At 62.3% G+C, this 24,295-nt stretch overlaps 9 protein-coding genes across 9 annotated transcripts; all 9 read left to right on the top strand.

Annotated features, from left to right (window-relative positions):
* Positions 1-333: 333 nt before the first annotated feature.
* Positions 334-2,130, top strand: LINJ_09_1250 (conserved hypothetical protein; the record flags this gene model as incomplete). The annotated part of the gene is made up of 1 exon (XM_001463545.1): positions 334-2,130. The coding sequence occupies one exon, from the start codon at positions 334-336 to the stop codon at positions 2,128-2,130; it is 1,797 nt and encodes a 598-aa protein (XP_001463582.1).
* Positions 2,131-5,954: 3,824 nt separating this feature from the next.
* LINJ_09_1240 (conserved hypothetical protein) lies at positions 5,955-8,129 on the top strand (the record flags this gene model as incomplete). The annotated part of the gene is made up of 1 exon (XM_001463544.2): positions 5,955-8,129. The coding sequence occupies one exon, from the start codon at positions 5,955-5,957 to the stop codon at positions 8,127-8,129; it is 2,175 nt and encodes a 724-aa protein (XP_001463581.2).
* Positions 8,130-9,404: 1,275 nt separating this feature from the next.
* LINJ_09_1230 (conserved hypothetical protein) lies at positions 9,405-9,995 on the top strand (the record flags this gene model as incomplete). Its single annotated transcript, XM_001463543.1, has 1 exon — positions 9,405-9,995. One exon carries the CDS (start codon positions 9,405-9,407, stop codon positions 9,993-9,995), a length of 591 nt encoding a protein of 196 aa, XP_001463580.1.
* A 1,862-nt stretch (positions 9,996-11,857) lies between these two features.
* Positions 11,858-14,077, top strand: LINJ_09_1220 (conserved hypothetical protein; the record flags this gene model as incomplete). Its single annotated transcript, XM_001463542.1, has 1 exon — positions 11,858-14,077. One exon carries the CDS (start codon positions 11,858-11,860, stop codon positions 14,075-14,077), a length of 2,220 nt encoding a protein of 739 aa, XP_001463579.1.
* Positions 14,078-15,039: 962 nt separating this feature from the next.
* On the top strand, positions 15,040-15,897 carry LINJ_09_1210 (conserved hypothetical protein; the record flags this gene model as incomplete). The annotated part of the gene is made up of 1 exon (XM_001463541.1): positions 15,040-15,897. One exon carries the CDS (start codon positions 15,040-15,042, stop codon positions 15,895-15,897), a length of 858 nt encoding a protein of 285 aa, XP_001463578.1.
* A 514-nt stretch (positions 15,898-16,411) lies between these two features.
* LINJ_09_1200 (conserved hypothetical protein) lies at positions 16,412-17,107 on the top strand (the record flags this gene model as incomplete). The annotated part of the gene is made up of 1 exon (XM_001463540.1): positions 16,412-17,107. The coding sequence occupies one exon, from the start codon at positions 16,412-16,414 to the stop codon at positions 17,105-17,107; it is 696 nt and encodes a 231-aa protein (XP_001463577.1).
* A 1,040-nt stretch (positions 17,108-18,147) lies between these two features.
* LINJ_09_1190 (mitochondrial import inner membrane translocase subunit tim17) lies at positions 18,148-18,606 on the top strand (the record flags this gene model as incomplete). The annotated part of the gene is made up of 1 exon (XM_001463539.1): positions 18,148-18,606. One exon carries the CDS (start codon positions 18,148-18,150, stop codon positions 18,604-18,606), a length of 459 nt encoding a protein of 152 aa, XP_001463576.1.
* Positions 18,607-19,584: 978 nt separating this feature from the next.
* LINJ_09_1180 (MRP2, gBP25) lies at positions 19,585-20,313 on the top strand (the record flags this gene model as incomplete). Its single annotated transcript, XM_001463538.1, has 1 exon — positions 19,585-20,313. One exon carries the CDS (start codon positions 19,585-19,587, stop codon positions 20,311-20,313), a length of 729 nt encoding a protein of 242 aa, XP_001463575.1.
* Positions 20,314-21,310: 997 nt separating this feature from the next.
* LINJ_09_1170 (conserved hypothetical protein) lies at positions 21,311-22,687 on the top strand (the record flags this gene model as incomplete). The annotated part of the gene is made up of 1 exon (XM_001463537.1): positions 21,311-22,687. The coding sequence occupies one exon, from the start codon at positions 21,311-21,313 to the stop codon at positions 22,685-22,687; it is 1,377 nt and encodes a 458-aa protein (XP_001463574.1).
* Between the last annotated feature and the right edge of the window lie 1,608 nt (positions 22,688-24,295).

Here is a 24,295-nt window from a genome sequence, read left to right as displayed (position 1 = left end):
AAGCATGGCGCCGGCGATGCAGGGCCGCTATGTCTGCGTGTGTGTGTGTGTGTGTCTACCTTCTCTCTGTAGCTCTCAGAGCATGTACGTCTCTGCGCATGTGGATGGCACTCTCCCCTCCGTCCCATCTCACCCCGTCCCTCTTGGAGTCTTGTGCGTGACGGACTAGCTTCGGTGCACACGGGGCACGTCTGGAGTGCCGTGATGTATGCCTTCGCTGCCTTCTATTCTTCCTCTTCTGTCTCTCCGCCCACCACCACCACAAGGGGCGCACACGCGCTTACATGAAAAGGGTTAAGAGTGTGATTGGTTAGCCACTGCCACAGCTGCGCCATGAGCAGCCGTGAGGCGTCGAGGGCCGCAGCAGAGCCGGCACCCACGCCGTCCTCGGAGCCGCCGCGGCAACGACCGGCCGATGCGGTCGCTGTGCCCGCATCAGTGCAGCGCTTCTATACCCACTTTATGACACTTCTCACCCAGCAGGGCCGCTGTGGCCCAGCAACGATAGCAGCGGCAGTATCGACCCCTTCGGCCCCACTGCAGCACCGCAGCACCTCCACTACCGACGGTCAAGACGGCACCGAGGACGACGCACTGCGCCGTCTCACTTGTGCCCAGGAAGACGCGCTCGGTCCGCTGCTCTGGCAGTGGTTGGTCCTCTTCTCTCTAGCTGTGCAGCAGGCGGGAGAAGCACCGCAGGAGCGCGGTCCTGCTCCGTCCGCGATGGCGGTTGCGTCCGCCATGTGCTCGGCGACGCCATCACACGCGCTCGGGCCACACGATGTGGAGCGACTCTTTCGCTCTGGGTTCTCCTCTCTTCTGCCGGTGGCTGGTAGTGGCGGTGGTGCCGGTGGTTTGCGCGGCAGCCGGCTGCCCCCCGCGGATCCGCCCGCGCCCTGGCACAGCGTGCCGCTTGCAAAACAAAGTGGTCCCGAGAGGGCTCTCGTGGCTGCGCTCAGCGCCATCAGCTGCAATGGTCCGCTCTTCAGTGCGTGGTGTGCGCTGTGCTACACGTGTGTGGGCGCCTCGCTGCTGGTGAGCACATCTCAGCGCCGTCATGAAGGGGGAGATGCGGCCGCGGGCCTCTCCACGAGCGGCTTCTCCGCATCAGAGGAGGCCATCCGCAGCGCTCTGCGGCGCCTTCGCCACGCCTGGAACTCAGCCGTGGAACTCGCGGACGCGCCACGAAGAAGCGTCGACGCGTGTGCCACGCTGCGGTTATGGGCGACGGTTTACACAACGTGCACGGCGCTTGGCTCGGCCGCCGAGGCAGCGCCGATCACGCATGAGAAGGCCGGTGAAAGCCGTGCGCTACAAGCCCCACCGCTCTCCCTATCTCTCTGGGCGGTGCAGTGGTACCGCGAGTGCACTCGCGTCGCCGCGCACGGCGCGGATGAAGGCTTTCACTCGGAAGAGGCAGGAGTGCCCGTGGAACTTGTGACTCGCGTGATGCGCTACATGTGCCACCGCCTCGAAGCTGAGGTAGTGAGGCGTGCCCGGCGGCATGAACGCACGGGGTCTGCAGCGTCTCTGACGGCTACGGCTGAGCTTGAGGAGGCGCGTGCGAAGACGACGGCGCCTGTGCTCACTGCGCCTCCCTCTGAGGCCAGCGCCCCTGCTCCCATCGTGCCGACGCTCCGTGTTGGGGCCTTGACTGCTCTCGCCCTGCAGTCGGTCATGCACCTCGTCGGCGACGATGCGGATCGCCGCGGCGGGGCGGCAAAGCGCTCTGGCGGCCGCAAAGGCGGGGCGCCGCTGAGGCGCCGACGCCGTGCATGGCAGATGAGCTCCGACGACGACGACGGCAGCGATGTCGACAGCAGTGTGGAAGACCCGGACTATGGCGGTGGGACGGAGGGAAGCTGGAGCGGGCGCACCGACGCGCAGAGCGGCGCTTCGCGCTTCATCTTCAGTCAGCAGGAGCGGTATGAAGTGGCCATCGCCTCTGGGGTGCTTACCACCTACTCCGTGTGCCCTGCCGACGACGATGTGGCGCAGCCCGCTGACCGCCATTACATGCACCGGCTAACCGGCGAGCAGTATCTCCGCAACGGCACGGTGCACTGGTGGACGCTGAGGGATTCGCAGCGGCACCGGCAGCTGATGGCAGAATCCCGGAACACGTCATAGGGATTCGCTGCTCAGTGATGCCGCGGCTTTCGGAAGAAGAGGTGCGGGGTGTCTTGCAAACTCACGTACGTAGCCGCAGGCGTGTATAGGCGATGGTGCACGCCATGTTAAACGGTCGTCGCAGCGAAGGGAGGGGGTGAAAGGGGGACGGCCGGCACGCCGCCAATCCGTGGCGCTCCTTCTGTGTGCTTCAGGATCTCCTCGGGATAGTGCCGCGAGAGGCCAGAGGTCGCTTGCACGCTGCTGGGCTTTGCGCAGACTGGCTAGTGGCCGCCGTCGAGAAAAGGCGACATTGCCGTCTCCTGAGGGCCCAGGGGCAGAGCCGCGATGTGTGCGGCCTCGTGATCCAACGACCCACCCCCTCCTTGCCTGCATGGCGTCTGGTGTCTATCCTGTCCTCTGCTTGCACAGCATGGCAGCTGCAACGCACACGCACGCCCCTCTCGCTCCCTGCACTCTCTCCTCCCCTCTCTTTCTGAGGACGACACGCCGGCTCAACAGAACGAGTGTTTTAGGCTCATCGCTTCACCAGTCACCACCCCGACAGAGACCGCCACCGTTGTCAAGCGTGTTGGGTGCACCGAGTCCGGCAGCAGGCGAATTCAGACGCCGTCTTGCACTGCGTGAGAGGTGAAGGGCGGACTAGGCAGCAGAGGCACTAGCCGGCCGAAGATTCTGGCAGCCCTCTCCGCGCCGAGGGGCAGCACCAGCCGCAACAACAACTCTCAAAGAGCTGGGAAGACAGAGCTGCCCGTCGGGTGGTCCGATGATCCGCCGTACAAGAGACGATAATGAGCTGCTCACAGGGGTGGAAGCTTGCCACGCGGGAAGACGACACACCACGGAGCTGCATTTTCTTCTGCTAGAGTGTATGCCGGCGCCGCTGTGTTGCGCGTGCACACAGGCTGGCAGCTTGTTGGCTCGGTTGCCCTGATCATGTGCATACGATGCGCACAACGAGATCGCATCCAGCCGACACACCGTCTTCAGGGCCTTTCCGGTGTAGACTTGGTAAGAGCGATCCTTCGTTATTAGACTCAGGGGGGTCCCCCACACTGCCACGCAGCTGTGCCAGACCGCGGTCCTCGGGCTAGAAGGCGCGGGAGCGCCGACTGTGGGGAGTTCGAGGCGGCAGTGCCACAGAAGGCGTGCATCCAAGGAGAAGTGGATAAGCGGAACGTGTATGAGTGCGATGGATAGCGCGAGCGAGTCGCGAGACGACCCACGGCCAGCAGCAGGAAGCAGTGCACGTGCCTCTTCTCTCCCTCAGCTCCTGCACACCTAGCCAAGGACAGACAAAGGAAAAGGGAAAGCGAGCTTGATGCTGCCCAGCAGGGGACCACGATCATCTTGCACTGGTACACACACAAGACAGACAGCGGTTCCGCGATGCGCACTCACGCGGCTGCTATTGCCACTGGCAGGCAGATGCTGTTGCCAGCTGTTTCTCAGATATGTTGGCCGCTCCCCTCCATCGCATCTTCCACCGCCTGCGGCGGAGCTCGCTCCAGTGCCGAGTGTACCGCTTCTTCAGCTTGACCTTCCTCTCCTCTTCTCTCTCCGTCACCTTGATGCTCCCATGGCTCACACCGACACTCGCGGCGATTCTCATCGCGACTGAACTCTTATCCACATCTCTTCATCATCTCCCAGCTGCTCATCTACAAAGTACGGGGTACACACACTACCCTGCTCGCGTGCTTGTCTGGAGGGGTTTGTCTGTATGCGTGTGTGCATGGCATCGGTGACCCCCTCTCCCCTTCCCTCGTTGTCATCTTTCAATTGTCTTAGACTTCTCTTCCCCGTCTCTTTGGTGTTGTCGTTGCTGTCCGCCGCCCTCTGCCGCGTCTTTCTTGTTTAGCTGGGGTGCCATCTCTGTCTGTCTGGCCGGCTGGTTGGCTCGCTTTCTGTCTCGCTCGCACTACATCTCTGCATCGCGCACGTTAATACCACCACCACCGCCACATACGCGCACGCCTACGCCGTTGTTACTCTGCGTTTTTCGTTGAATAACACGCTAATCAATCCCCACCGTTGTTGCCGTCGCTCATCTCTTCCTGTCGTTGTGATTTGGGTCAGTTGGCTCAGCCTACGTACTTCATATCCCTTCTGCTTTGGGTGCTGATCTCCTTCATCTTCTCGTTCCGCTGTTGCACTGCGTTGTTTGCTGCGGTGATCGACTCAAACCCTGGAACAGGTGAGTCGGCCTGCTGGTCCATGAGCCTGCAAGTCTGTGTCTTGGATCCTTCGTTTCGTTGAGTTAGCGTGCACCCCCTCCCCCTTCCCCTCTCCCTCGTCTTTCCGCAAATTTAGCTTCCTACCCGGCCCCTCCATTCCACCCCGAGCGCAACGATACATGCGCACTGGCCTTACGGGGTGCACCATCTGCTCTTCGCTCTCTCCACTCCTGTGTGCGTGCCGTCGTCGCCGCGCAACTCTTCTGTTGTCGCTGCTTACATAGCCAGCTCATCCTCCTTGTGTGTGTGTGTGTGTGTGTGTTTGGCAGCCCTGCTGACGCCCTTCCTCCTTCCCCTTCCCCTTCCCTCATCATCACCCCATACGCTTACCGCCGTGTGTGTGTGTGTGTGTGTGTGTGTGTGTGTGGTGTCGTGTTGTTTGCCCGTGGCGTTCTCGTACGCCTCTCTTCCTTCGTGAGAAGACCGGCACACCGTTGAAGCAGCCAGGACTCCTTCGGCGGTCAACGACGGTGCTCTCCTGCTTTCCCGAGTCGTTCCTCCGCTGCGTATTTGTCTCCGTGCTGCTGGTGTCCCTCCCTTTCCTCGTGCCTCCTGCCGCCGCCGCACACTTCGGCAGCAGCGGCAGCAAGCTGAAGCGGTGAGGGAGGGCGAGACAAGAGAAGACACGTAGCAAGCGCGCGCAATATAGAGGGAACAAGTTAGGTGCCATTTGACAGCAGGCGGGGTAGCCGCAGCGGCGCAGGGCTACGACGGCCCGCGAGAAGGGCAGAGGTGAGAATGCAGAAAACGAAGCCTGTAGTAACGGCGACGACGACGCCGCCCAAGGCGGCGCAGGCACCCAAGGAACCCACCATCACCATCATCTCGAGCGACGGGGAGGCCTTCTCACTAATCCCCAGCACCATCGCCCACTCGCACCTGCTGGAAGACGCCGTGCGTCGATGGGCAGAGGTCTATCAAGCGAAAGTGAAGGAGCGGAGCGGCGCACCCTGCACCCCGACGGATGCGAACGACGACGAAGGCGATGCCACGGCAGATGACCTGGAGGAGACCCCAGATGAGAACTACATTGCCCGCTTCTACGAAGAAACCGCGAGTGATGTGACGGCGACAAGCGGCGCCTTGGAAGACGTGGGTACCGGCGGTGGTGCCGGCGCCGCCCCACCGCCGTCCGGCAGAGGCACTGCCACCGCCGCTGCCGCTGCCAATGCCGACGACGACGACGACGCGGGATCGAAGCGGCAGCAGAGGCGCCCGCATGCGGCCCGAACGAAGAGCGCGCGGACCCGTGACGAAGAGGGCGCACATCACCCTAAGAAAGTAGCGCCGCCTTTTGAGTTGGCGGATGCAGATGAGGGGACGTCGGCGGCGAGACGGGCCTCAGGCGACACGGAGAGCAACCTGCGCGGTGCCGACAATGGGGACACCGACTCAGACCGCACCGCCAGCGTGCTGCCCTCATCGGTGGAGAGCTCTATGTCGAGTACATCGAGCCCGTTGAAGTCGCAGAGCAACGGCGGAACTCCGACGCGGACCAGTGGCGCGGCGGGGGTGTCAACCGAACTGGCAGGAGTGCCACGCTCCACTCATACGCCTCACTTGGACACCCACGCACAGCCGTCGCCGATGTCGACAGCATCGTTGCGCCATTCCACCGCCGCCGTCGGCGTTGAGGCAAGCCGCAGTGGAAATTTATGCAGCACGCCGACAGGGGCAGCCGCACATGCTTCAACAGCCACGGCCGCCACCACCAAGAGTCGTAGCGCGCGCTCCCCTGTCGCCACTGTCACCTCTCCCTCCAGCCGCAGCTCGCATGTCTCTCAGTCGACGCTGATGGATACTGACCAGTCGACACCGAGCGTGCTCAGCGGCGAGGAAGGCGAAGAAAGCGAGGAGGAACGAGGCCGCGATGAGGGTGCTGCTGGTGCGAGTGGAGGCAAGCGACCCTCGCGGGACTCTCGCAATCTAGGCGACGAGGGATTAGACAGCGTAGAGGTCTCCTCGTCCTCCTCCGAGTTGATGCCGCAGTCAGGGAGCCCGGCAAACACTACCGCTGCAATGCCGAATGGCCGTGGCGCGCGGCGCCACAGGGACCCAGTCGTCTCGACCTCGTCCAGTTTCACTTCCAACACGACCTCCTCCTCGTCGCACCTCACCACGTCTGGTGGCGGCCGCAGCAAAGGCCACCGGCGCAGCAGCACCGTCGTCAAGGTTGGCGCGGCCGAGGCAGACGACGACTTCGATGAGGAAGCCAAGGGAGATGCGGCTAGGGCGGACGTAAGAGTGGCGCTGGACACCGCGGCAGCAGCAGCGATGGCCTCTACTGGAAGCGCTCGCAGCGGTAGCGGCCGCCCCAGCACGTCGCCTCCGCCTCCGGATTGGTGCTCCCCCAGCAGCTGCCACCAGCGCACGCCGTGCATGACGGACGAGGACGACGTCGGGGCAATGATAGCCGAAGACGGGCTTGGTGCACAGGGTGGCATTTCGCCCGCGCTTAGGTCAAGCCGCACAGAAAGCATTGGCTGCTTCTCGCCGTCTACCAAGCCTCCATTCGCACCTGGCGCAGGAGGAACCGCTACGGTTTCCGTGCCGTCGCCAATGGATCACACCTCGCTGACCTCTGCCACACCCGCTGCCACGCCAGCCAGTGCGGCCGCAGAGACTGCCCTCGCCACCAAGAGAAACAGCGGCGGCGCCGGCGTGAAGCCCCTCACGAGTAGCCTCGCCTACGCGGGCGGCATCCGCATCACGTCCAGCGCCATTGTGCTCGACCTCGTGCGATCCGCCTCGCCGTGCGCCTCTCCAAGCTCTGGCAAAGCCGCAGCCGCTGTGCCAGTCGCCCAATCCGCGGCCAGCGCCGCTGGCGCACCACCTACAGCGGCCGCATCGACCGTCAATATTCGCTCCTCCACGCTGCTCGTGTGCATCAAGTACATGAAGCACTTCGCCGAGGCGGAGGCACAGGCAGCGGCTGACGCAGCCGCAGCTGGCAAGCGCCGCAAGCATCTGCGCCACAAGTATCGGCGTCACAAGTATCGGCGCGGCCGCCACGGCAGTGACAGCAGTGGGAACGACGACGATAAAGACAGCAGCGCAACGGGCACCTCCTCCGCGTCTTCACTGTCGATCACGTCGGGGTCCTCCTCGGACAACAGTGACGAGGACGACGCCGACACTGAAGTTTCAACGGTCAGCGACTCATCCTTCAGCCCAATGTCGATTGGAGCGCCGCCAGGCGGTCCGTGCGCGAGTGGTGGGGCGGTGAGAAGGGGTTACCTAGCTGGCGCGGCGCGCGGCACAGGACCCGGCACCCCGGGGTCGCCTCTGGGTGGGCCCACTGCCATTCCGGCGCCTCTGACGGCGCCGCTAGTGGCGCTTCTCTCCCCATGGGAGAAGGACTTCCTCTACATGGACTTGCTCGGCGCACCCGAGACGGTGCTCACAGCGTCGCACGCCATCTTAGACGTCTGCCCTGGCTTCGATTACGGCTCTCCGAGCGTGCATCTGGGGGATGTAAAGGTGAAGGCAGCTCTCATGGCCCCACCGCCACCGCCGGAGGGAGTGCGCACGCTTATAGAAGTCATGGCCGCGGCGAAGCAGCTGCAAATCGAGCCCCTGCACGCCCTCTGTGCCGGGTGGTTGGCCGACTTCATGATCCGAGCTTCATACGGGGCGACGGACAACTTCGAGGCGGCGCATCTGATTCGGCAGTGTCTTCGTGTGACAAGTGACTGGAGTCGGCGGGAGACGGACTGCCTGAAGATCGAAAATGAGTGGCCAGCGAATGAGGAGTCCGAGTAGCGGGCGGTTGACGGGAGCAGAATACGGAGGAGCAAGGGCACCGTGCAGCTGCCGCCGCCACCGCCGGGGATGCCGCCTGGCTCCCATCTTATGTCTCTGAAGGATATCACCGTCCCCGCTGCCAGCCTCGTCGTTCTCTGATGTTTGGGTGTGCGCGCCGATGTAGGTGCACGTGTGTGCGGGTGCGGATATGCGTGAGTCGTGGAGAGGGCGGCGCCTCTCATTGCTGGTTGCCGCCGCTGTCGTCGATCTGCCTGTGATGCCTTTGTTAGTGTGCCTTGTAATGGCTGCTGCCTGGGCAGCGGAGGCGCTCATGCTTTGATTCCTCTTGTTCTTTCGAGTTGGCCCCCGCTCGACTTGCCTCTTCTCCATCCACCCGCCCCCACCCTCCCCCTCCCCCTCCCTCTCCCAAGTCTGCTAGCGTGTCTGGCTGTTGGGCGGTGTACGTTGATGAGTGTTGGTGTTGTACTCACAGGTGGTGTGCTTGTCGTTGTCTTCGGGGGTGTCTCTGGATGTGCACATGGGACGGAATGGCGCTGATTTCGAGCAGCAGAAGCATGCAACAGTATCAAGGCCGTCATCTACACGAAGAGGCAGATCCAGAAGCCCCTGCTTTCCTTCTCTCTGTGTGCGTCAGACTGCCCCCACGCCAATGTGAAAGCACGCATGCGAGGAGGAGCGGGGGGTACCCCCGTTCATCCTCCCCTCCATCATCTCGCTTCTCTTGGTTTTCTCGTAGAGGGCCGTAGGTCTCGCGGTGCGTTGCGTGGTCGTGGCACGTTGGGGCGTACCTCTGTGCTGCAGAGAGTGGGGAAGAGGAGGGCGGCAGGCGTGCTCGTGAGTGAGAGCTGAGATGGGGGAGAGCTCTTCCGAGAGGGCGGCACGCGCTTCCATCGCCCTCTCGTCCCCTTCTCTTTGCTATTCCAGCAGCGTGTTCGGTGTACCACGCTCGAGCGGACGCCATCTGCCTCGGTATTCCTCTCTCGTGTGCGCACTGTTGGAACAGCTGCTGCTGCTTCCGTGCCGTCCCCGGCCGCTCTGCCACAGACACACACGCACGCGCGCGCACACCCTTATTTTCACATTCCTGCCTCTCTCTGTGCATGTGCCTCCCTCCTCGTCCCTTCGACAATGTCGCGTTGTATGTAGAATCCGCGCTCACATCCTCTCTTGCCACGGACACACACACAAACACACGCCACTGCTGCATCTCTCTCGCGCCTACGCCTCTGCAGAGATCAACACACTACCAACGGCACTGCTTCGCACGCAGCAATGTCGAATGAGGAAGTCTTTCGTATCAGCAACGTCAGCGGCTATTCGGTAGAGATGCCGCTGGCCACGGCGAAGGAGCTGCTGGGCATGCTGAACATGGACCAGGTATTCCGAGCGGCGCGGGCTGGCACTGACGACACGGACGAGTCGGACGTGGACGACGGCGACACGGAGCCGGTGAAGGCGGAGGGCACGGATTACAGCAAGGAGGTGCTGGACGTGGTGCGCGCGTACGCGTTGCTCCCGCCTGACGAGCGCACCAGCAGCATCCCTCGCCCCCTCACGCAGGACCTGCGGAGCGTGGTGTACGCGGGCGAGATGGAGCTGGTTGAGAAGGCGGAGAGGGAGGACTACCTCGTCGATCTTCTCAACTGCGCGTTGTTCCTGCGTTTCTCGCAACTGTCCGCGCTGTGCGCCGCCTACATGGCGGTCCGCATTGACGAGATCGCGAAGGCGGCGCCGGACATTATGGAGGGCGCCGAGCGCATCCGGAAATTCCTGCATATGCAGAACGAGTGGACCGAAGAGGAGATGGGTCACCTGCGGCGTGAGATGGAGTACGCTAAATCGGTGGACCCGAATGTGTATTGAAAGCACGCGCCCGTGCCTGCGCGCCTGTGTGCACGTCTGAGTGAGGGTGCCTCGTGGGTGTCTCCCTCCCTTCCTTTCTGTCCTTATCTTCGCTGGAGGCTACCCCTCCTCACCTTCACGCGTCTCTCTCTCATCCCGACCCTCACTGCAACCCATTGCTGACATTGCCCGAATCAGCCTCTCTGCGCTGAGGAGGACGAGGAGGCGTATGGCACGTAATTCCCGTTTTCGTTCATCGCCTGTAGTGCTTGACTTCTTGTTTCTTTCCAGTTCACCGTGCGACGAAACCCCGCCGCCAACACTCGCGTCCCTCCCCCACTCACCGACGTCCGTGTCACTGTCAGGCGCCCCTCTCAGACGTCTCTGCCCCCCCCCTTCCTCCTCCTCAGCCCCCGGCCAGCGTCTTCGCTGTCATTGCAGCAGTGCCTGGAGGATTTACTTGAACTGGAGAGAATGGACACGTTCATGGAAGGCAGCGACGTGCGTCCATGGGTGGGTGGGAAGAGTCGAGGCAGGGAAGCGGGGCGCCGACCTCTGTCCAACTTATGCAGCAGGCCGGTGATCCGGTGGGTCTGCGCACGTGTGCTCGCCTGTGTTTCGCCTCCCCTCCTCCCTCCACACACCTCTCTCACCCTTTTGTGTTTTCTGCGCAGCACGCGCTGGCGTGTACATGGCGGTGCGTGCGTGCGTGTCCGGCTGCTCGTTCTCTGAACCCCCTCCCCCACTGACAATGAGGCGGAAGATTGTAAAGTCAAGTGGAGGCAGAGCTAGAGCTGAGACGCACACGCGAGGCTGTAACACGGCATGCCCGTGGTCGTCACGCGGCTCTGCGTCTCTCTCTCCCTGCCCAGCCTGCCGCTCGTCCATTGTACCTTTTGCTCGCATTCTTCTATATGCCTCCCTCCCTTCCCTCAACATCCTCCTCTCGTCTCTCTTTCCATCGTTGTCTTCAACGTTTTTTTTTTTGGGTGTGCGCCTCACACCTCCGCCATCGCTTCTACGTCTACGAAGCGCGCCATGGGCCGTGGCGATGGGCGATCGCCGATGACCCCTCGACACCGATGTCGATGTGATGACGCTCATCGAGTCGCGCGATGCACCAGTGAGTGGCTGGCGGTGAAGGCGGTGTTGTGTATCTTGTGCGTTTTTTTTTGGGGGGAGGGAGGGCCCCTCCCTTCCCTTCATCTTCCTCGCGGCACAGTTTTCGGTGGGCCGACGTTGTTTTCATGGGCCCTTCTTATTGGCGGTGATGGTGTTGGTTATGGTGCTCCCCGTCTGTCTCCCTGACTGCGTCTTTCCTCTCTGCTTCTCTCCTTCCACGGACTGAAGTGCATCATCGTAGAGTAGTAAAACCTCTTGGGAACCAACAACAGCACGCGTTGTTCGGGGGAGGGAGGGGGGTTATAACGGGAAGGGGCAGCTTCCAGTCGAACTGGTGTCGCGCCTTCCCTTTCCGCCCTCCCCTTCCCCGCCACAGCCCCGTCTTTCTCGGCCTGCCTTTCCTTATCTCTCCGCATGGGCACACACGCACACGCCTCCTCCTCTACTTGGAAGTGGGCCTACGAGTGGGCATGCGAGAGTGCAGGGGAAAGGATGAGGAGAGACGGGAGAAACGGGGGCAACGGGAGAGGGACATGGAAGAAGCAGCGCACCACGCCCCCCCCTACCCTCACGACTTAGTGAGGATTGCACACTCGTCGCCTACTCTTCGACTCGCAGCGTGAGGTCGAAGTTGGCGCCACAGCAGAGAGGTCGAAATGCGTCCACCCTCCCTCCACCTTCTCCTCACCACCCCACGCATATTTCGTATCCCCGACGCCGCCATGTCGTTTTGGTGGCCGCGCACCAGAGCTTTTCCACGGATGCAACACACGTCATCATCTGTATCGTCTGCCGACACGCTGGCGGCGGTGTCTCTACGGCGCCGCGCGACACAGCGTGCAGAGCCGACATCAGCGGCGGCCAAGGTCGTCGCAGGCGGCGGCGGTCGGGCCCGCCCCGTGCAGCAAGGGAGCGGGCGCAAGCTGGTGGCGTCCAAAGAGCTCTTCTTCGCCGGGTTCCCCTGCATGGAGCCTTACCGGCGCCAAGCGCCGGGCGCCACGAAGCCGTCCACGACGCCAGCGTCGGCGGTCGCCTACTCGAAGCAGTTTGTGCGTGGCTTCTTCCAACAGTACGGCGCTGTAGAGGCGCTGTTCTACGACGAGAATCGTGGAATGGGCAGCGTCGTGTTCGCCGACGGCGCTGACGCCGAGAGCTGCTATCTTGCCGTGCATCTCTCCTTCATTGCTGCGCCTGATGAGAACGGCGGGATGGGTCAACCGACGTGGGAGAAGGACAGGCCGACTGAGGCGCTGGATGACCGGAAGGCGCGCGCGCTGGATCTTCTCCTGTGCCTCGAGTTTGCGCAGTGTTGCCCGTTTGTGCACCCCTTTCTGCTGACGCGGGACGCCTTCCTGGTGGGCGGGGAGAAGCAGTGGGAGGTGCCAGGCGGCGAGCTGAGCCGCGCGCTCCTCTTACACAAATTTCCGGTGTTGCTGCTGAGCTCGGACTCGCGGCCATCGGCTACGGAGCCGATGGTGCCTGTTGCGCCGCACGTGGTTGTTCGCTGGGAAGCCGAGACCGCGGAGGCGCCGGCGCCGCGCGTCGAGGTCGTTGAGGACGGTGACAGGGGTCCCGCAGCCGCTGCCCATTCGCCAGAGACGGTACCGTCGCCTCAATCCCGACCTGTGAAGCGTGTGGGTCCAACCTTTCCGGGACGCGGCATCGAGCCGGCTGTCATCGAGGAGGCGCTGTGGCAGATCCTGCAGCCGGCCCACGTTGCCGCGCAGGACGGAAACGTGGTGACGGTGATGGACATGTGGTGGGAGTACTACAACCTCTACGCACTCCGCAAGACGCAACCTTCGGCAGACCGCATCGCCGATGACGCCTTCCTCTACGCCGCGCAGCCGTCTCTCGCGCAGGAGGTGCGTGAGGTGCAACGGCAGAGTCGCGAGTACGCGCATGGCGACGAGGCGGCCGCGCAGCAAGTCATGCTGCGGCTTGTTCATGACAACCTGTACCACAGTGCTCTGTGTTACCTTGGTGTAAAGCAGAAGTTCAAGTACGACCCGATGTGGGCAAGCCTGATGCGCGACTTGTACAAGGACAAGGTGGTGCTGCACGTGCAGGCGTGGCGGGCGCTGGCGGAGACGGCCGAAGCCGCCAAGCAAGGCAGCGCCGTGGATGGAGGCGCCCACAATGCAAAACTCGCCACAACATCATCGTCGTCGACAGCGACGGGGCCCCTCAATACTCGTCGAGGCAGGGCGGTCAAGGCCGCCCTCAAGGCGCTCTACGAGCCGCAGCCCACAAAGCAGGAGGACATCGAGGCGCTACGTGCGATGGAGCAGCTGTGGCGCACGATGCCGCGCACGGAGGCCGCCGTGAACCTCATCGAGAACGTGAAGCTGCTGGAGAAAATCAAGGGCGGCCTGGTGGACCGAAACGGCCATGACAAGGTCGACACGCGGCCGCCGCTACCGGCGCTGTCGCCGGACGGTGGCAACGAACAGCCGTCCGACATGAGCATGGAGGCAGCGTACCCGACTATGAATGCTGCCCAGAGAGACGAGCAGCTGTACTCAGCAGTGATGCAGAACGTCGACGGCTACGTGGAGACCGGGACGGCCGATGAGCTGGTAGGTCTGTGCGAGCACCCGAAGCTGTTTCGGTACGTCAAGGGTCACATCGGGTATGAGGAGGCGCATCGGCTGCCGTCCTACTGGCGTGCCTACCTCAACGCCCTGTGGGTGCCTCTGATTGCGTTTCTTCTCCTAGGCTTCGGCACGTATTACATGGTGGACTGGCTGGGCATCAACGAGGCGCATGAGAAAGCCGTTGCAGAGCGCCAGCGTCGCGAGTTCCACGCACATCTGCTCAACCTGCTCAACCAGCAACAGGCCTTCTTGGACCAGAACGGCACAGACGGCGCACACCTCAACGCGACGTTGCAGGCGCTGAATGAGACGATGCGGCGTACGTCCGAGGCGGCTGCGAGGGCTGGTAAGAAGTTCCGCATTGAGCTGAAGCAAGATCTCTGAGCCGTCTTCCTCGGGCTCTTCACCGTGGTGGAATAGGTCTCTCGTTGCGGTCGTTGGTGGTGGTGGATGCGTGAGCTGGTGACGCTGTCCCAGCGACGAGGACGCCGTTGCTCTCCCTCTTGTCCACCTTGTCTTGTGCCGGCGTTTGTTTGGGTGTTTTCATTCGGCTGATCACCGGATTTGCGTGCGCAGGGAGGCTCCCCTCGCCACTCCCCTTCCTTATGCTAGCCGTCTTCGCTGATGGATGTATACATGGTGTCATCTGTGTGTGTGTGTGTGTGGACTGGACAAGAGAAGGGCCGGCGAGCGACATCCACATCTATACACACACACACACACACACAAGGGACACAGACGCATCACTGCTCTGCTTCAGCGAAGGCGCGGCAATCAAGTACACGTAAACGTATACAAAGTGGAGAGGGGAGGAAGAAAGAGGGCGCGCGGGTTTTCCGCCAGTCTGCCTAGCTACACAACTGCAACACGTACACACGCACACACACGAGCAGAGTGCGTCGTGATTCCTCGCCCGCTCTCGCTCTCTCTCTCTCTCTGCCTCCGCCTCCCCTCTGTTCGAAAAGTGGTGGTGGGTAGATGCAGATGCGCCGTATCATATCTGTGCCGCGACTGGATGCCTTTTCGTACAGCGGAGCATTTTGCGTGCAACCCCGTCCGGCTTGTCCCTCTCACTCGCCTCAATCCTCTCTCTCTTCGCTAGATCCTCGTGACCTCCTTGTGTGCGTACGCACGCCCCCACGCGCTGTGGCTACGCAGCTCTCTGGGTGTTCCAGCTGGCTGCAGCGCCGTCTTCGCAGCGACATACAGATAAGTGCTGCGGGGGAGCCGTCCACACGCTTTTTGCCGGTGAGCACCACCGCACAGTGCGCCCCCTCATCTCTGCTGTTCTTTGTCGTGGCTGCTGTCCACGAAACACACCGACCGACGCGTGGGGAGGGGGAGGTATGCCGCCTCTGCACAGCCGCGCAACGCGGCAGCTCGTAAAGGAGCGTAACAAGATCGAAGGCCCGCGCTCGTTGCACCGCGGCATCCACTACCAGGAGAACGAAGCCCATGCCTCGTCGTACATGCAAAATGCCAAGAAGAAGCGGGCTGATCACCGCGACCTGCTCGTGCACCATCAGCGCATCAACGAGGACCTGCAGGACATCTACACTCGCACGGCGGCCCTGCACTCCGACAACATGACGATGGAGGAGCGCATCGAGGAGAACTGGAAGAAGTTTGAGCGCATCGGTGGTAAGCGGCCCGCAAACGTGCGCACGCGCGGCCAGGACGCCGTCCTCTGCGCGAACCAAACCGCTGTGCCGTACGCGGAGCGACTCGCGCAGGTGTCGCAGCAGAAGAAGGAGCTGCGGGAGCGCGGCGCATGGGAGAGGCTGACGCATGGGGAAGCTGTGGATTATAGTAAAGGCAGTGCGCTGCACGCGGCCAAGGACAGGCGTGTGCAGATGTTTCAACGTCGCCAGCTCCGTCGCGCGCACCTGCTCCGGCGTGTTGGTGACCCGACGCCGTTGAAGCAGTCCGGTACGTACGACATGAACAGCGGCACACTTCAGGTCTTCAACAAAACCATTCGCAACGTGCAGCGTGAGGTGGCGCATGACGCCCGCATCGCAGAGGTCCGGAAGCGCCGCAAGAATAGTCGTAGCCAGTGGGACCTCAACGAGAGCGGCAACGTGAACCGGCCACACCAAGAGGTACTGCGGTACTCGCGCGACTGGGAACTCGGCCCGCGACGCAAGGCCCGCGGCGGCGGTGGTGGCCGCGGAGGGCGGAAGCGCGGACGAGATGAGCTTTAAGCCTCCTATGCGGCACGTCGCTTTCCTACTCTGCGTTTTGATGCTGTTGGCGTGTGCTTGGGTGTGCGTGAGTGTGCACGGACGGGTGAGGGGTTGTCCGTGCAGGACATCGGGGCGGCGGCCGCCGCGGCTTGCTTAGCGCCTCATGTCGATGTACCCCACCCTCCCCGTCGCTGGCTCGTGTGTCCGTCGCATTCATTGATGTGCTAAGAGAATAATATGCGTTTAAGCGTGCACCACTACGCAAACGTCGTTTGTGGCCACGTCGTCGATATGGAGGGCATGCTGCGGGCGCCGCCGTGGTGGCGGCGGCGTTCATGTGGTTTCGATACTGGCGAAGGTCTAACACACACACACACGCACGCACGTAGAGAAAGACATCGTTGACTGTTGCCGTACAAGAAAGGAGGGTATGGAACCATGAAGGCATCCAACACACGGCCTCTCACGTGCACACGCATGCTTGGGTGTCTCCGTGGGCGCTCTCTCTGCCTATGCTTGTGGGTGAGCGTAGATGTTGACCACCTGCAGCGGCTCCCCGATCCATGCCTCCCCCTTCCCCCTCCCCATCCTCCCCCACCCGAAGCGCAGGGAACCCCACAGAGTGACGACACAGCGCACACAGACGCGGCGTGACCTGCCGGAAGTGCAACACGCCCAAACCGAAAGGAAAGCGAAAATGGCGGCCACGAACTCGCGCGTGTTCTTTGATGTGCACTTCATCTCTTTCCACGACGACAACCTCCCTGGGACCGCCATCACGGATCCAAAGGCCCCCACATCGTTTGTGCTCACCACGGGCGGCTTCCCGCAGGAGGTAATTGTGCAGACACGCGCCGCCTCGGCAAAGATCTCGAAGCTGTCCGTGGCCCTGAATGACGCGAAGGACATTCTGGTTGAAAAGTGCTGCGGGGAGACGCCGACGGCGTTCGAAGTCATGGCAGAGCGCACCCTTGCGCGCGGTTCCGTCGGGGGCAGCAGTAGCAACCCCAGCGCAGCAGCTGCGGCGGCGGACGGTGGCGTCGGTGGCCCGCAGACCGAGACGTTCGACTTAGACCCCGAAGGCGCTGGGCGTGATATCCGCTTCATCCGACTCACCATTCTCTCCGGCTACAGCGAGTTTGTCGCGGTCTACAGCATCGATGCGTGGGGAGAGGAGTCCCAGCAGCGTGTCGCCGTCCTTCAGAGCAAGCCGGAAGTTGTAATGTAGAGTTGGCCAGTGCTGCGCTGGCATGCGTGGACTTGGGCGAGCTGACTAGCGTGCAAGTGGAAGGCCGGCACACACTAATGCGTTCTCGTAGAAAGGGCGCCTTGGTAGGTTCGTCTCTCCTTCCTCTTGATGCGCTCACAGCACACGCACCCACACACCCTCGCGCAAGCCGACAGAGGGGGGGAGATGGGCATGTTCTCAAACCAAGTTGTGTTGCATGTGTATGTGTGCATGGTGTGCACAGTTGAGTCAGCGCTGTGATGGCAGTCGTGGTGCTTCCGGTGGGGGTGCCTCGTAGGTACATGTATATATGCCATGGCCGTGAGCAGCAAAGTAAAGCGAAGAGCCGGGCAAGCCCCCTCTCCGCCTTTCATACACGCACGAGGGCGCGCACACGCACACACACACACACACACACACACCGTGAACGATCAAGGAACTGAAGCTGGAAACAGAAAACGCGCCGAAGAGCGTGACACACCAAGGAATGCGCGTCGCGCCTCGACCCCTCACCTCCCCACCACCACCACCACCTCCTCCTTCGCTGCTCACCCGAAGGGTGCCGACGCGACTGTTACGGATGGCCCGCATGGCTCCGATTACATTTCCGCGGCGTACGGTGCGGGGAGGTGAAGGTAGTGATGTGCGTGCCATCACCCTTACCTCGCAGCAACATGCAATGTCGCCTACCTGCACACGCCTCCGCCTCGTCAATCCTTGCTCCAAGGGAGAAAGAGACGAGGGTTAGAAAAAGTATTCGAAAGGTGCATCACACCCTCGAAGCACCGCAGCCTCCCCCCCCCCTCCTCTTCCCTTCCATCTCACACCGTGATTGATGCGCGCGTTGCCATCTTGTCTCTCATCCCCGTTCTGCGTCTTGCCGGTCTCTCCGCTTATCTTACCCCACCACCGCCACCGCTCATCGTCACCGGCCATCACTGTGTTCGGTGTCAACGTGTTTCGGAGTCGAGCGCACGCGGACGGCATCCCTCATCGTCCGCGTTGTACCAAAACAGCAAGCAGGCCTGCAAAGCAGAAGAATGACATCCATCTTGGACCCCAGGCAGCCCATCGAGCCCCTCCAGCGGGCGATGATGGTGGCCAAGGACAGCACACTGGCTACAGCAATGTTGAACGTCTTTGGTGGCTACATCATGGGCTTCGGCTTCTCGCTCTTCGGCTCCATGATCTCGGCCGAGACAAGCACGCAGGCGATGGGAACGGCAGACTTCTTCCGCCACAGCCTGCGCAGCGCTCACCGCCTCGGCGGCAGCTTCGCCTTCTTCGGCTTCTTGTTCGGCGGCATTGAGGTGGCTTTAGAGAAGCGCCGCGGCCGCAAGGACCAATGGAATCCAACGATTGCCGGCGCTATCATTGGTGGCGGGTATGGGTGGCGCTCCTACAAGCACCCCGGTCTGGCGGCCGGCATCGTGGGCGGTGCGGCCTTCTCTCTGGTTTTCGAGAAGATGCTGGATGCCATGGGCATGGCTCAGCACTAAGCGAGGGCCGTTGAAATGGAGAGCAGCTCGTGGACAACACGAAAGAAGAGAAGGGTGCGGATGCTCACGTCAGAGGGCGGCACGAGTGTGGAAAACGCACGCACGCAGGCGCGTGAGGTGCGGTTTTGGCGCGGTGGTGATTTTGCGCAATCGCGGCTGTGTCCACGACGTTGGTGATCGTCCGCCACTAGCCACCCCACAGGCGACTCTCGCAGCCGCTGGCGTGCCCTCTCCTCCTCGTCTATCCTCTCCCGCCTATCTCCTCCCCCTCTGTCCTTGCTCACCGTCTTCGCGTGTCTCTCTCGGTGTGTGTGGAGATGCTCACCCTTGCTGCCGTTGTGATGTGTTTGGTACTCACAGTCTTCATCCGTGTAACCCCACCGGCCCAACGGCCGACCTCCTCACCTCTTCGTGCGCCCGGCTGTGCGCCGTTGTCGTTGCCGTCCCCCTTCCTGTCTCTCGCACACACGACTTGAGGACGTCCTCCCCCCACCACCACCCGGAAGCTCCCTTCTTTTCTCGATAACTGTCTTGCTGACTAACAAACGGAAACGCAAGCGCGAAGGGGTTTTGAGCAGTGGATGGGTACGCACCCCTCTCCTCCTCCTCTTCCACCGTCGTGACGGTTTTGAACCAACTGATTCGCTAAGGACGACGTCCTCTGCAGCGAGGTGGTCAGAATGACCTTGGGCCGCCGGTGATCTCCCCCTCTGCGCGAGCATAGCTGCCCCTTCCCCAACCCCACCAAGCTCACGCGCCAGCCCCACCTCCAAGCACCCCCCCTCTCCTCCGTCCTCTGGCCCTCCGCTTTTCTTACCTCCCAAACACACACACACACGTGCTTCAGCACAGCAACGGCATCGCTGCACACCGTACACGCCTCGAACCTTTACAAAGGCATCATCGAGCGCTTGAGCTTATCGATCGCTATTCGCCCTCCCTCCCTCCCTTGCTCCACACTCGACTTCCTACGTTGCCATGCTTCATCGTGTCCCCACTCTGTGGGCGCTGCGTCAACGCGCGGGCGTCACTGCCATGGCCGTCTTCGGCGGTCTCTCTGCCAACACGGGTCAGTTTGCGTGCCAGGCATCCCCTCTGCAGCAGGCACGCTGGGCCTCCTCGGATGCAGCGGCACCCACAAGCAACAACGCGCAGCGCAACAACGGTAGAAATAGCAATGTGCAGAGTCAGCGAGGGCGGCGCGACGCGATGCCACCGGCCTTCGACATTGTGCACTGGAACGACGAGGACATCACTGCAGGCCACCTGCTGCGCGTGGTGCACCGCGACGGCTTCATCGTTCTGGACTACCACCGGCAGCGTTGTGTCACCGCCGAACTTCGTGAAGATGGCAGTCGCGCGCCGAACCCGAACCGCGCCGAGAGGGTGGTGACAGTGACTCTGCCGCCCGTGTACGTGGCGCGCTTCCTCGGGGTGCTGGAGGGGCGCATGAGCAAGCTGGAGGTGCAGTCGCGCTTCACGAATGCCTCTTTTTCGCCGAATGCAGCGAAGGGAAAGCACCACTACACTCTGCGCTGCACGTCCATGAAGCCGACCACTGGCCAGATCCAGACGGTGGACGGCGCCGACGTACATGAGGAAACTGTGGAGTGGACAGTGGAGTTCGACGCGGCGGAGTCGCTGATGCTGCACCGCTTTCTCACGCAGGCCCTTCATTATAACACTGGTTTTTCCCGAAAAGTGTAGAAGAGCGAAGAGGGAAGCGAATGAGGAGTGGCGGTTACAAGAGGCGCCGGATTCTAGCGGTGGCACTGGAAGGAACCAAATAAAAGTGCCTTTGTCGTTGGTTCTGTAGGTATCCATGCGTGCGTACTTGCGTAGTTGCAGCGAAGGTGTTCATGGATGAGGCTTTGTGAGAGGGGGGCGCGTCTCTTCTATTTTGTGTAAAAGTGCGGTCTATTAAGCGGGCGTCGTGCTGTGCTGCTTCCCTCCCCACCTCCCGCGTGTGTGTCTGCCAGAGAGCGAGTGCGCGGCCCCCACCAACCCCCCACCACCACCACTAACCTCCTCTCTCCACCTGAGAGGGCAGCGTGCTCCTGTGTATACGCAAGTCAACATGGGCGCGATGTTCCACATCAGTGAACGCGGACGCATGCAGCAGAGGTGAGCGCGGCGGTTGCACACAAAGCATAGCAAAACAACAGACGACTTTCCGTGAGTCATGCCATCGGGGGCCTTTGTATGCCCATCAACGCACTTCGCGCACCCAACTCCGCTCCTCCTGCTCGTGTAGAGGGCGACGGCGCGAGAACGCAGGCGCCCCTCCCTGTCGTTCGCCCCGTCTGTCTGGCGTTCGCTTCCTTCCCGTTTTCCGCTCGGTATTCACGTGAGCGATTATGTGCGTGGCCCGTCTCAGAGAAGCACTCCACGCCCGCACGGACACCCCACCGAGACATATGGGCGACGCCCTCCTCAGTCGCCCTTTTGTTGCGTGCACCTCTTCCCCACCTCCATTTCGGCCTCTCCCTCGTCCCTCGCTCGCATCCACCGGCACGTGGCAACTTTGCGGCGCTGTCCTCACGGCCCGCACGTGACCTGCTCCTCCTCCTGCCCACACCGGCAGCTACCACGAGCACTCTTGCCGCTGTACCAAACTGCCCCTCCGGTACCACCCATCCCCTCCAGCCTTCTTACAGCTATCACATCAGCATCGTGCTGTCCACCTCCCTCAGCGTCAACGCCAATGTTTCTCTTCCGCCACAGCGCAGAGCCAATGGAAGAGGAAGAGGAGCACCATGAACCGGTCGACAGCACGATGGAGCCCCATAATGCCGACACCGCTGCGGCTGAAGAGCGCAGAACGTCCGCGGATGTGGCTGACGGCGACATCTCGCGCGAGCCGTCCGGCTTCGCGGAGTCGTTCGAGGAAACGGGAGGTGCACCGCACACCCCGCGCGAGGGTACCGTGCCGCCGCCCCATGTGCATGATATGCTGCAGCACCAGCATCTGCATGACGAAGACGACGTCGAGGCGGACATGGCCGCTGCCGCGCCGGCTGCATCGGCCCCAGCTCCATCCCACGGTGTACCGGCACTACCGATGCCGCACACTTGCAACGAGGACTCTCAAGCTGAAGCGGACGGGAACGGCGCGCAGCGCCATCGCAGCTTCTCGCACACCTCACGTTTTGCAGCGCCGTCGCCGCGCTCGACCAGCGGCATCAGCCGTGGCCGCTCCTACTCGCTAAGCGGCCTCAGCGCCGCCGAGCTGGCGGATGTGCACGAGCAGCGGTACCGCCGCTGCACCTCTGTCGTCAAGTCCGCGCGCTGCATCTCGGCACGCCGGGCCAGCTCTGTGAACGGGGTCGTCGGCGTCATCGATGACCTCTACACGTTGGCCAGCCGCCGCAGCAGCGTCATGACCGAGGGTGAGCGCGTCGCAGTGGAGCGGATGATGGAGAACGAGTACCGCCGACAGGAGGCGGCAGAGCGCTCGGCGCAGCTCGCGCTCGCGCGCGAGTCCACCATCGTCAACGAGGAGCTCGCTCGCGAGAAGGCCATGTATGTGCGGCGCATGCGTCTCAATGAGGAGCTGCACGCGCGATTGGCGAAGAGCAGCCGCATCCGCCAGGAACGCATGACCGCTGCGGCGCAGCGTCGGCAGGAGATTGAACAAGAGCGGCTGCGCGTGCTCTACGACTCGATGATGGAGAAGGACACTCGCTACCACTTCCGCAATCCGTACGAGATGATGGCTGCGCAGCGTCGCTACAGCATTGAGATGCGTAACCCTGCCGCGATCGCGCCGCAGCGGCGCACCTCCTCGCCGTCCACGAGGGCAAACGGGAACGCTCAGATGAGCCCCCACTCGAGCGACGGGGTTGCGAACGGTACCACGGAGGACCGCTGCACCTCGTCTCCCGCCACGAGGCGGCGTAGCAGTACCCCGAGTATCGCCAAGTCCAAGCCGCGACAGTGCCTGCCGCTAGATGCCTGGAAAAAGCCGGAGCCGCCGCGTAAGGACTCGTGCCGGAGCGACATCTCTGCTGAGCACCGGTGCCGATCCCCGAATGATTGGCGGGCCACCGCGGTGTTGGAGCACCCACGCCAGTGGCGCTAAAAGGGCGAGCGCACATGCGGCGTTCCCCTTCGCGATGTCATTCACCGCGGCGCGGCTACACCGTTTCCGTGATGCGCGCCGTGCTTGTCTTCCGGTGTCGCCTCCACGTGGCATTGAACTGCGCCGTGGACGACGCTGATTGTAGTTTGCCTCTGTGGTTAAGCGACAGGTGGTGACGGTGGCGCATGTGTAAGCGTGCGTGTGTGTGGGCGTTGGGGGGGAGAGGAGGGCTCCGCTCGCCCTATGACGACGAATGGATGCTTCTTTATGAGCAAAAGCTTCCTCCCCACCACCACCCACCCACACACACACGCACGGCACATTATTGATCACGTCTGTGCTTGAGTGTATGCGAGTTGGCGCGTGTTCTCGGGGTGTCTTGCTGCTTCTGTTTTGTTTGGTGTTCCTTTTCTGTACTCTTCTTTAGAGCTTTCCCTCAAGCGGTGGTAGCGCGTCTGTCCTTCGACTCGCACGTTCGTGTGAGTGTGAGGCGTGTGTGGGTGTACGTCGTGTGTGGCGTGCCGGTCTTTCTGATCTTCGCCTTTCCTTTGTAACGTCCCTGTGTGTTTTTTTCTCCTCCTCTGTATGGCAGGGAGGCGACGTCGCTGCCCCCTCTTCCCTTCCCGCCCCACCCCCTCTCGTCTTTCTTACGGTTCTTTCTCATGCGTGTTGGCGGATTCTCATGCATGCGTGTCCACGTGGGGCTGTGTGTGTGTGCGTGTGTGTGTGTTGCACAGGCACGTCGGATGCTGCTGCTCCTATTCCCTTGTTTTCGCTGGCGGACAAGTCAGTCAATCATACACGCATGCACCGACACATCCGTTGGCGTATGCGTGGATGAAGGGCGTGTGAGGGACGTCGTTGCGATGCCCCTCTTGTGTGCTGAACGTTTTCTTTGTGTGTCTCTCCTACTTGGCCTCTCTTTTTCTCTGGTGACGGGAGGGCACACATACACACACCTCTCAGAGCGTGGTGTCTCAGGGCCCTGTGCGACTCCCCCCGCCCCCCACTCTCTGTGTTAGGGAGGCCAAACACCCCCCCCCTTTTCTATCCCTGCCAATGCAGAACCCACCTCTGGCGGTGCGTCGGGACGGCCGACGACAGTGAACACGTCTGTGCCATCCATACGATGGGCAGCACGCGTCAGGGTGGCTCGAGCGTATGCCTCACACGGCCCTCACACGGCCCACTGATGTGTGGGGAGGAGCCTGTGTGCCACCCCGAGGGAGGGGGAAGGGGGGATGCACCAGGCGTGGCGACCGGCATGATTGGGGGGGCGGCTGTGTGGGGTGGGGGAGTAGAGCTTGAGACAGAGATGGTGTACAGGTCGCTGAGTCGGCGCATTTGCTGTAGCACACGTGTGTGTCTGCGGTTTGCTTCGCACCACGCGGATGGGGCCTGGTGACAGGGCCGTGGAAGGGTGGGTGGGCGAAGGGGTGTGCAGAGTGGCGTTGGACTCATACGCGAGGGCTGAGAAATGAAGGCAGTGGCAGACGACATACACGCCTCCCACCCTCCCTCCCTCTTCTCTTCCGCTTCTCCGCTCATCCCGGTGGCTGCGCATCCGTCTCGCTCGCCGCTGTCGATGGGAAAGGGCGTCCTCCCTGT

Source organism: Leishmania infantum, chromosome 9 (assembly GCF_000002875.2).
Source record: "Leishmania infantum JPCM5 genome chromosome 9".
NCBI classification, from domain to species: Eukaryota; Euglenozoa; class Kinetoplastea; order Trypanosomatida; family Trypanosomatidae; genus Leishmania; species Leishmania infantum.
Note: the sequence above shows the minus strand (reverse complement) of the source record. Positions and strands in the feature narration are given on the sequence as shown.